This window comes from Triticum urartu, chromosome 3A (genome assembly GCF_056163025.1).
Source record: "Triticum urartu cultivar PI428250 chromosome 3A, HENAU_Tu73, whole genome shotgun sequence".
Classification (NCBI taxonomy): domain Eukaryota; kingdom Viridiplantae; phylum Streptophyta; class Magnoliopsida; order Poales; family Poaceae; genus Triticum; species Triticum urartu.
Window position 1 is genome coordinate 709,981,044 of NC_141875.1, and position 11,883 is coordinate 709,992,926.

At 41.9% G+C, this 11,883-nt stretch overlaps 1 protein-coding gene across 1 annotated transcript; it reads left to right on the forward strand.

Annotated features, from left to right (window-relative positions):
• The first annotated feature begins 7,839 nt into the window (after positions 1 to 7,839).
• Positions 7,840 to 10,662, forward strand: LOC147981965 (uncharacterized). Its single transcript, XM_087517251.1, has 5 exons — positions 7,840 to 8,230; positions 8,562 to 9,266; positions 9,350 to 9,553; positions 9,648 to 9,841; positions 10,135 to 10,662. The coding sequence occupies exons 1-5, from the start codon at positions 7,840 to 7,842 to the stop codon at positions 10,660 to 10,662; spliced, it is 2,022 nt and encodes a 673-aa protein (XP_087373377.1).
• The last annotated feature ends 1,221 nt before the right edge of the window (positions 10,663 to 11,883 follow it).

Below are 11,883 nucleotides of genomic sequence, written 5' to 3' on the forward strand. Positions count from 1 at the left end.
AATATCTTCGAATCCATTGGATTCGGGTCTTGCGCTGATTGTAATCCTCTTCAGGATCTGTCTTGTAAAGCTCTGAGAGGTCATCAGGAAAATCTCTTGATGTTCCCCCACGACGCTGTCTGCCACCCTTCCTTACTGATTTCTCTGCAGCCATGAACTTCAAACTGAATGGCTTCAACACGTTCAAAGGCTTCAAAGGTTTTCGCTTGCTAGACAAACAGGAACTGGCTTCAGGAGAATTTATATGATGTTGTAAGAATTCTGCAAATGAATGCAGACTATGAGAACCAAGGGATTCTCCCACGGACATGTACCTGTGACAGCATTAAGGTGCGAGGGAAGGGGAAGAGGTCATATGCATTCTCAGAAGATTTTGAAGATAAATCAGTTTAGAAGACATTGACCTCATCGTGCGAAGACATTCACTCATAGATAAGGAGTTGGTTCTAGATTTGTACGAATCCAGAGATCAGTACAAGTGAGGAATCTAACTACTTTGTGAAGCATAAGTGAATATACTAGGCATGTTATGAGATGCAGTATGAAAGAGATCCAACTTGTGTGAATAGAAACTGCTTGTGGTAGAAAGTGACAAAGCCATAGGATCAAAGGGGCCGTAAAAAGGAAGTTTTATTTACCACACTAAGAACTGCTAGACGGAGTGGAAGAGGAGGCCGAGCAGTTCGATCTTCCGTGCCCTAACTTGGCGACGGAGGACACCTACGGCGACGGCGGAGAGGACGATGTCTGCGGTCGGCGTGAAGACGGCGTCGGAGAGGTTGCGGCAGCGAAGTGCTTCGTCGCCGGCGTCGTCGAGGGCTAGCGGTGGCGCTAGGGTTCATGCGAGAGTGGAAGAAGAGATATGACCGCTGTGAAGTGTGTATTTATAGGTACAGGGCGGCACTGCGTTATTACATAGGTGCCCCTGGTGATTCGCATCTGAGGAACACGTGGCCATCATGCAGCATATTGGGGTTTGTTCCACGTCCCACGCATGCCTGGATTGTCGGGTGGTCGTTCCCACTTCTCCGGGTTTCATGTGAAGGAATGAGCATTGAAAACGGACTTAATGTTTGTCTCTGTATCTTCTGCTGACAAGGACGCAGAGAAGACATTCGACAGTTTCAATAGAATGCATATGATTTGGAGAGATAGAGTTTGAGATAGAAAGCATAGAGAGGTTAGGGTCCGATCACATTCACTTAGTTCAAAAGATACAACACAAAAACATAGCTATAAGTGAATGTTGTAGAGGACAGAACACTAGTATACATATATATAATCAACATAGTGAAGATAATCATGAAGACATGTTGAGATTGAAGCCAAACCAAATGTGAAGACATAGCAAATGTAACGCCATGAGTGAAACACTTCAAACAGAACATTTGGTGGTGGCGTTACCCACCGTATAGGAAGTATTAGACCCAGACACGGCGCACAATTATCGTGGCGCTCCGAAGTCAAATTCCACATTAATGTATTCACAGTTAGAATGTATGTCTTCATTGATTGAAGATATACTTTACTTCGTGTGTTGCACATCTAAGTCATCAATGTGCATAAGTGTTAGGATGTGTGCCTGATCACAGGACAATTGAGGATTCCAGGATATTTAGCTCACACCGTAACTTGCAAAATCTCTTCTCATCCAAGGGCTTGGTGAAGATATCTGCCAATTGCTCTTCAGTGTTGACGTGTATGATATCAATATCTTCCTTCACAACATGATCTCTAAGAAAGTGATGACGAATTTCAATGTGCTTTGTCTTCGAGTGCTGAACTGGGTTGTTGGCAATCTTGATGGCGCTTTCCTTGTCGTAGTAGAGTGGCACTTGCTTTAGATGAATGCCATAGTCCTTGAGTGTTTGCTTCATCCACAGAAGCTGAGCGCAGCAAGGTCCAGCAGCAATGTATTCAGATTTAGCAGTGGAGAGAGATACACAGTTCTGCTTCTTTGAAGACCAACATACAAGTGATCGTCCCAGAAAATGACATGTGCCTGATGTAGACTTGCGATCCACCTTGTCACCAGCATAATCAGCATCCGAGAATCCAACCAGATCAAACTCTGAGCCCTTTGGATACCATAATCCTAGAGTTGGGGTGTGAGCCAAATATCGAAGAATTCGCTTCACAGCTAAGTGATGCGACTCCTTTGGTGCCGCTTGAAATCGAGCACACATGCAAACACTAAGCATAATATCTGGCCTAGATGCACATAGATAAAGCAAAGAACCAATCATGGAGCGGTATACCTTTTGATCGAACTCTTAACCATTGTCGTCAGGACCCAGATGATGCTTGGCTGGCATTGGCGTCGTGAAGCCTTTGCAGTCTTGCATACCGAACTTCTTCAGGCAATCTTTGAGATACTTCTCTTGAGATATGAAGATGCCGTTGCGTTGCTGTCGTATTTGAAGACCGAGAAAGAACTTCAGCTCTCCCATCATGGACATATGATATTGCTCTTGCATCATATATCCAAACTCTTCACTGTACTTCTGATTGGTGCAGCCGAAGATAATGTCATCCACATATATTTGGCACACAAATAGTTCACCATCATATGTCTTCATGAAGAGAGTGGGGTCGAGGGAACCAGGTATGAAGCCTTTGCTCTTCAGGAAGTATTTGAGTGTGTCATACCAGGCCCGAGGGGCTTGTTTGAGGCCATACAGTGCCTTGTTGAGCTTGTATACCATGTCAGGATGTTTTGGATCTTCAAAGCCAGGCGGTTGTGCAACATACACTTCTTCTTCAATCTTGCCATTGAGAAAGGCGCTCTTCACATCCATTTGATATAGAAGTATGTTATGATGATTTGTATAGGCCAGCAGTATGCGTATGGCTTCAAGTCTAGCCACAGGAGCAAATGTTTCATCGAAGTCAATGCCTTCCACTTGAGTATATCCTTGAGCAACGAGACGAGCTTTGTTTCTGACAACTTGACCATGCTCATCTTGCTTCTTGCGGTATATCCATTTTATGCCTATTATGTTGTGCTTCCGAGGATCAGGACGCTTAACCAGTTCCCATACATTATTCAGATCAAACTGTTGAAGCTCTTCTTGCATAGCTTGAATCCATTCAGGTTCCATGAAGGCTTCTTCCACTTTCTTGGGTTCTGTTATTGAGACGAATGCAAAGTGCCCACAGAAATTTGCCAGCTGAGTTGCCCTTGATCGAGTGAGCGGACCGGGTGCATTGATGCTATCAATTATTCTCTCAATCTGCACTTCATTGGCAACACGAGGATGTACAGGGCGAAGATTTTGCTCTTGCTGATCATTGTCGTTGTTAGAGGGATTGACTTCAGGCTGAGCATTGTCTTCAGGTTGGTCTGGTGCGGAGATGATAAGTTCCTCTTCAGGTTGAGCTTCAGAAGGTATGATTTCTCCAGTTTCCATTCGCTTGATTGATTTGCTGGATGGAACTTCATCTAGCACATTTGGGAGGTGCTCTCTTTGTGAACCGTTAGTCTCATCAAACCGCACATCCACTGTTTCAACCACTTTATAATGAAAGAGATTGAAGACTCTGTAGGAGTGCGAATCCTTTCCATATCCAAGCATAAAACCCTCATGTGCTTTTGGTGCAAATTTTGAAGTGTGATGTGGATCCATGATCCAGCACCTTGCACCAAATACTCTGAAGTAACTGACATTTGGCTTCTTGCCAGTAAGGAGCTCATAAGATGTCTTGTTCAGAAGCTTGTGAAGATAAACACGATTGATTGTATGGCATGCAGTATCAATGGCTTCAGGCCAGAATTTTCTTGGAGTCTTGTATTCATCTAGCATCGTTCTGGCCATCTCAATGAGTGTTCTGTTCTTGCGTTCGACGACGCCATTCTGCTGTGGCGTGTACGGGGCTGAGAATTCATGTGTGATGCCCAAGGTATCAAGATATGTATCAAGGCCAGTGTTCTTGAATTCAGTGCCATTGTCACTTCTGATGTGCTTTATCTTGGCGCCATAGTTGTTCATTGCTCGATTGGCGAAGCGTCTGAAGACATCCTGCACTTCAGTCTTGTAGAGGATTATGTGCACCCAAGTATATCTAGAATAATCATCAACAATGACAAAGCCATAGAGACAAGCAGTAGTAATGAGAGTTGAGTAATGAGTGGGACCGAAAAGATCCATGTGGAGCAGTTCGAAGGGTTGAGTAGTTGTCATGATTGTCTTCGAGGGATGTTTCGCCCTCGTCATCTTCCCTGCTTCACAGGCACCGCATAAGTGATCTTTCTTGAACTTGATGCCCTCGATGCCTATGACATGCTTTTTCTTTGCAAGGGTGTGGAGGTTCCTCATGCCAGCATGCCCAAGCCTCCGATGCCAGAGCCAGCATTCTGAAGCTTTTGCTAGAAGACATATGGCAAGCTGTGGTCCTGCTGAGAAATCTACCACGTACAAATCATCTTTCTGATACCCTTCAAACACTAGAGACTTGTCAGATTCCATTAGAACAAGGCAACGATATTTTCCAAATATTACGATCATGTTTAAATCGCAAAGCATTGAGACAGACATTAAGTTGAAGCCAAGGGATTCAACAAGCATGACTTTATCCATGTGTTGATCCTTTGAGATTGCAACTCTACCTAGACCCAATACCTTACTTTTACCAGTGTCAGCAAATGTGATGTGGCTCTTGTCGGATGGACGTAAGGTTGAGTCCATAAGAAGGCTTCTTTTGCCAGTCATGTGGTTGGTACACCCACTATCAATAATCCATTCTGAAGACGCTGGTGTCGTACCCTACAGTGCAGTTAGGGGGATAGGCTTCACGAAGAGAATTGTGAAGCAAAAATATTTGACGAACCAGTGGGTTATGAAAGCTTAGATCCAGATTAGGACTGATAGGGAGAGTAGCAAGCGATTCAGGAACGAAGTACATAGTAAGACCATTCGGGCATTTGATCTTGCACCCTACAAGATGTTTAAGGTCCCCAGCAATAGCATCAGACGATTTTGGTTTTCTGCTAGAGACCTTTCCCTGCAAAAGAGAGTTAAGCTTTCTTAGTCACCCACATCTTCAAGGGTGGCTTAGAAGCAATAAGTCTAAGTGCAGCGTCTGAGAACTTTGGCTTTGGAGCTCTAGCAAAAAGTCTTGCAGGCGGACAATAGTACTCATAAGAATAAGCAGAATAGTTCTTGGTCTTATGAACATGGCGGTTTGATGAACCGCGCTCATATTCATAGGCCTGAGTATGGTTTCCGTGCAAAACATTTGCGTTAGTGCGACTCAGGTGAGTCCTCTGTCTGTATGAAGCCTTTGGGCCGTATGAAGCCTGTGGTCTGGGGTTAGTCTTCTTCATCTATGGTGTCATGACGACATTCACAGGAAGATTTTCCAAACACCTTTTGGGCACCCAGATCTTCTTCATAGATGGTCCATTCCTGCAGTTAGTACCAATGTACCTGGAAAACATTCTGATTCTTAAACAGTTTATAGTTTGCATCAAAGGATTCATCAATGACAATGGGGTTAGCACAAGTGAAGCCAGATAGATTGGATGGATCTGCTGAAGGTTCCTTTGCAGCAACCCATGTGGTTTTGGGATACTGCTCGGGTTTCCAGTAAGAGCCATCAGCATTCATTTTCCTTACGAACCCAACACCCTCTTTCCTCGGGTTTCGGTTCAGAATCTGCCTTTTGAGGACATCACATAGTGTCTGATGCCCTTTAAGACTTTTGTACATCCCTGTTTCAAGCAATGTCTTCAACCTAGCATTCTCATCAGCAATAGCAGTGGTATCCTCAACAGAGGGGTTAGTTACCACATCAACAATTGAAGATATTGCAACAGTAGCAGCAGTAGAACATTCAGCAACAGAAGTAGCATTATCACGCTCAATGCATTTAAGACATGGTGGTTCAAATCCTTCCTGAGCGGAACTGATCTGTTCGGCGCGAAGTGACTCGTTTTCCTTTTGAAGATCTTCATGAGCCGCTCTCAATTTCTCAAGATCTTGCTTCCTTTGAAGATAATCATAGGAAAGCTTTTCATGAGTTGTTGAGAGCGTTTCATGACGACTTTCAAGTTCCTCATACTTAACGTGAAGATTTTTTATGTCTTCAATTAAGGACTCAGATCGAGTCATTTCAGCGCCCAACAGATCATCGCTTTTGTCTAACAGTTTTTGAATATGTTCCATGGATTTCTATTGTTCAGTTGCAATTTTAGCAAGTGTTTTGTAGCTGGGTCTTGAACCACAATCAGAGTCATCGTCACTAGATGTTTGATAGTGAGTAGTGCGTGTGTTTACCTTGGCACCGCGTGCCATGAAGTAGTAGGTAGGAGCAGAGTAGTCCTTGTCATTTGCATCGGTGTCGGTGGTGAAGTCATTGTCTTCAGTGTTGAAGATGGACTTCGCAACGTATGCAGTAGCCAGACTTGCAACGCCAGAATCGGACTCCTCCTCAGACTCCACCTCCGCCTCCTCAGAAGCGGACTCCTCCTCTGAATCCATTTCCTTGCCAACAAACGCACGTGCCTTGCCAGATGAGCTCTTCTTGTGTGATGAAGACTTTGAGGAAGACTTGGAAGAAGACTTTGAGTATTTCTTCTTCTTCTTGTCGTCAGAGTCATATTCCTTGCTCTTCTTCTTCTTTCTGTTCTCATTTTCCCACTGCGGACACTCAGAGATGAAGTGGCCAGTTTTCTTGCACTTGTGGCATGTTTTCTTCTTGTAGTCATGAGCATAAGCTTCATCATTCCTTGAGCTTGATCGTGAAGACTTTCTGAAGCCTTTCTTCTTGGTGAATTTTTGGAACTTCTTCACAAGCATAGCAAGTTCCTTTCCAATGTCTTCAGGATCATCAGAACTGCTGTCAAATTCTTCTTCAGATGAGGAGACAGCTTTTGCCTTCAAGGCACGAGTTCGCCCATATTTGGACCATAGATATCTCTTTTCTCAAAAAGCTGAAACTCATGTGTGTTGAGCCTCTCAAGTATGTCGAACGGATCGAGTGTCTTAAAATCAGGTCGTTCTTGAATCATCAGGGCTAGGGTGTCAAACGAACTGTCAAGTGATCTCGGTAGTGTCTTGACGACTTCATGCTTGGTGATCTCAGTTGCAATGCTTGCAAGGCTTAAGTGATGTGCATTACCGAGAGGGCCCAGAGATACCTCTCCAACGATCGGAGTGACAAATCCTAATCTCGAAATACATCAACCCAACATGTACCTTTGGAGACACCTGTAGAGCACCTTTATAATCACCCAGTTACGTTGTGACGTTTGGTAGCACACAAAGTGTTCCTCCGGCACACGGGAGTTACATAATCTCATAGTCATAGGAACATGTATAAGTCATGAAGAAAGTAATAGCAACATACTAAACGATTGGGAGCTAAGCTAATGGAATGGGTCATGTCAATCAGATCATTCAACTAATGATGTGATACCGTTAATCAAATGACAACTCTTTGTCCATGGTTAGGAAACATAACCATCCTTGATTAACGAGCTAGTCAAGTAGAGGCATACTAGTGACACTCTGTTTGTCTATGTATTCGCACATGTATTATGTTTCCGGTTAATACAATTCTAGCATGAATAATAAACTTTTATCATGATATAAGGAAATAAATAATAACTTTATTATTGCCTCTAGGGCATATTTCCTTCAGTACCATGGAGAAGGGGTGATAAATATTGAAGATGACGAGGAAGAGATTCAGGCCACACTTCGGGAGACACTAAGAGACAAGAATGTCTCTCGCGCAGTTGAGAGGAGGCGTAGGAGTGGCAGTGGTGTTCGTGTGTCTCTTGGGAAACAGAGTATCACAGCATACTTTGACAAGGAATTGTCAAGCAACAAAGTATCAATGCAGCCAAAGATCAACACTGCTTTGAATATTGAGTCAAAAGATGTACTTGGCCAAGCTTGGGCAAAGTTTTTTCATGCTAATGACATTGCTGGTCTGAAAGCAAATTGTCCCTATTTTCGTGCGGCTGTCAAGATAACTCAAAACCTTGGCCCAGCTCCTGTTCCAACTGCCAAGGAGATTGATGGGATATATTTGGACAAGAATTATGAAGAAGCTGAGCAGTGCTTGAACATGTTCAAGCAAGACTGGAGGAACTATGGTGTAACTGTGATGTGTGACTCATGGACAGGGCCTACTGGTATGAGTCTCATCAATTTCATGGTGTATTGCAATGCACGGATGTTCTTTCATAAATCCATTGATGCTTCTGGTCAAACTCAGACTGCAGGTTAGTTTTCTAATGATTGAAACTACGTTTACGCATGTCCATTCATTGTTAATTCTGACTAGCCATGCCTTGTTAGTTTTCTACATGATGGTATGATGCATTTATTGTGCATTTAGAGTTGAAAATCTGTTATGTTTGTCTATTCATGGTTGAAAATCTGTTATGTTTGTTTATTCATGGTTAAATGTGTCTATTATGCCTTTTCTAATCTTTTTACATGATATTATTTATTCATGCTTATTTCTGTTATTTCTGTTTATTCATGCTTATTTCTGTTATTACTCGCTTCATTTTTGTTTCAAACAAAAGTTTACTTGCAATTAATTGGCAGAGTTTATCTATAGAGAGATCAGAAAGGTCGTTGTGGAAGAGATAGGTTCTGAGAATGTTGTTCAAATCGTAACTGATAATGGGTCAAATTACAAGAAAGCATGTAAAACTCTGGTAGAACAACTAGAGTTTAGTCATATTGTTTGGCAGCCATGTGCTTCCCACACTGTTAACCTCATGCTTAAGGATGTTGCTAAGTTTTGTGAGATTGACGTGATAGTTAAAAGTACTAAGCAGATCTGTAGATTTTTCTACAATCACAATAACCTACATGATAGCATGAAAAAGAACATTGGTGGTGAACTCATAAAACCGAATGCGACCCGGTTTGGAACGGTGTTCATGTTCTTGGAGAGTTTCCATTGTAAGAAAGATGAGTTTAGGAAATGGATGGTGTCCGATGATTGGAAGGGAAGTACTTGGAACGGTGTTGCTGATTATGTGTTCGCTGAAGAGCTGCTATCTAGTAATATGTGGTGGGCAACTTTAGAGTGGGTTCTTGCTGTGCTAGAGCCACTCTACAAAGCCCTTAGATATGCTGATACACAAAAGAGATGCACCCTATCTGGATTCAAGAAGAGTATGATGACAGCCATACAAAAGTTGGAAAGTCATCTTGGTGGTGGATCACAAATGTTTCATAGAGTCATGAGCAAGGTGTCCAAGAGGATCGATGCTATGCAAGAAGGCACACTATTGGTTACAGGTAGTTACAAAACTAACTAAATTTGTATTATGATGCTCTCTTTTTATGGTTTTAACTTCTTTTGTTCTCCCTTCTCCTTGCAGCTGCTGTCCTTGATCCTTACACACATTATCAGATCAACATGTGCAAGATGATGGACTATGCTCTTGCACTAACAGATGCCATTGAGAAGATTGCAGACCCTAAGACCGCTGTTTTGGCTATTGATGAAGTCAGCACTTACAGGGAATGTCGTGGGAGGTTTGGCTCAAGGTTGGCACGTTCCTCTGCAGAGAAAATGTCACCAAGTAAGTTCCAATTACCCCACTTGTAATATTCTCTATTACCCCAGTTTTGCAACTCAGTTCATCTCACTATGTTAATTTTGTTTTAACTTGGTAGCTGAGTGGTGGTTCCAATTTGGAGGGGAAGTTCCTAATCTGCAGAAGTGTGCCTTGAGGATTGTATCACAATGTGTTTCGTCAAGTGGCTGTGAGAGGAATTGGAGCGCTTTTGCTTTGGTCCACACGAAGCAAAGAAACTATCTTCTATATGGCAAGCTGCACAAGCTTGTATCTGTGTGCTATAACTTGAAGGTATGAAATGTGTTTTGCCCATATGCCATTATTCACCCATATGCCATGATTCACCTGCATACTGTTGTTTCCTAAGCATTGTTTGAAATAAAGGTTGTTGTTTACTAAGTAAATGCTACTATTTATTAAAGACTGTTATTAGGTTGTTATTTAAAGTAAATGTTGATGTTTACTTAGCAATGTTTAGAGTAAAGGCTGCTGTCTAATAAGCATTGTTTTATACATAGCGACTTTATCCATTTTATTCTTTATACTTCGTTGTCATTCACTGATTTTGTTTTCACATTTTGAAGATACATGCTGAAGAAGAAGAAGACCCGGTGAGAGAGAATGATAAGCAGAAGGAAGTTGATGCATGTGCAAGGATGATGGATACAGCCATGTTTGATGCAACAAATCCTATGATGGAATGGTTGAATGAGGAGGAGGAGCATGCAATCTTGGATGGAGTTGATGCTGCTAGCGCCGTGTTTGAGAAAATACGTTTGCTTAACTCAAGTAGGAAAGTGTCTCGTCTTGCAAGGAAGGATAATGGCAGGAAAAGAAAGAGGGTAGAGGAAGAAGAGGATGACTACCATGATAGTGAGGATGATGATGAAGAGAATGAGGAGCTGGACCTGGAAATTAATGATGATGATAGCCGTGATGATGGTGCAAGTCAATCTGATGGAGGAGATTCGCCAATGCAAGTTGAAAAGGATTTAGCAAGCCAAGTTGGAAACAATGTTGAGGTAACAAGTGATGGTAGTTTGGTGAACCGTAGATCTGAATGGGTTAGGCAAGCCAAGAAGGTCAAGGAGTTCACCAGCCTTTACAATTGACAAGTAAGTTCCTTGTGATGACATCAATAATTTCCCATTTATGCACTTTCTTATATTCTGTCATAAACATGTGATGTTTGCTTTAGTCCATATGATTTTATATGTTGTTTCAATTGGGGTTGCCATCTATTAATTGTTGTTTCTGCCATCAACTTGATGTTTATATAATTCACAATGCTTTAGTCCATATGATTCTATATGGTGTTTCAATTGGGGCTGCCATCTATGAGTTGTTGCTGCCATCTACTTGTAATGTTTATATAATTCACAATGCTTTAGTCCATCTGAATTTATATGTTGTATTAATTTGGGCTGTCATCCATGAGTTGTTTCTGCCATCTACTTGTAATATTTATATAATTCACATTGTTTCTGCCCATATGATTTTATATGTTGTTCCAATTGCGGCTGCCATCATTGAGTTGTTGTTTCTGCCATCTACTTGTAATGTTTATATAATTCACAATGCTTTAATTGCAAGGTTAAGCGGCATGGGAGCAAAAGAGCTTTTGGTTTGATGAAGACTAACAGGTGGATGAACAGGAAGTCCGAAGTGAAGGTCTTTGTTCGACTCAATACTTTTGGTGCAAGACTGAAGAGTTGAAGAACAGGAAGCTAAATTGAACTTTCTTTTGTATTTTGGGGTCGGCATAATTGAACTTCGAATGCCGTGTTAAATTCATCATGGACTGTAATTCTGAACTATTATGGGTGTTCGTTATGACTCTTGGTAGAACTATTAAGTCGCATGTTACTCTTAGTATCTGAACTATTAAGTCACATGTTAATCTGGACAATCATGTTGCTTTTCTAATGGTTGCTGCTCTCTGAATTGATCCACTATGCTATTGCCTGAATGGTTGCAACTGGAGTGTTGATGTTCAGTCTGATATGTAGTGATTTGAGGAATAGATTCAGCTGTTTGATTTTTACATGCATATTTTGGTAAAAGTTATGAATACTCATTTGTTCTGTTGTATTTCAAAAATTTAGGCAAATTTCGCTCATTTTTCGTTCATTTTTCATCCCAAAATTCAAATTTTGTTTTATGATTTTCATCCGAAATTTTTCAAAAAAACCGAATTCGCCCATTTTGTCCAGGACCGGTAAAAATCAAAAAAACCGAAATTCTGGATGTGGACGGGTTCGGGTGCGCGGCCGGAGGAGCTGGGGTGTGCACGGCCGACCGGTGAGGTCGAGCTGGCGAGGTAGAGCTTCACG

What these genes read in the sequence shown, in the direction of transcription:
- LOC147981965 (XM_087517251.1), top strand. Translation starts at nt 7,840, where the DNA reads ATGCAGCCAAAGATCAACACTGCTTTGAATATTGAGTCAAAAGATGTA. An exon ending in AGGCACACTATTGGTTACAG is followed by an intron (nt 9,267 to 9,349) that starts GTAGTTACAAAA and finishes TTCTCCTTGCAG; the next exon opens with CTGCTGTCCTTGATCCTTAC. An exon ending in CTGTGTGCTATAACTTGAAG is followed by an intron (nt 9,842 to 10,134) that starts GTATGAAATGTG and finishes CACATTTTGAAG; the next exon opens with ATACATGCTGAAGAAGAAGA.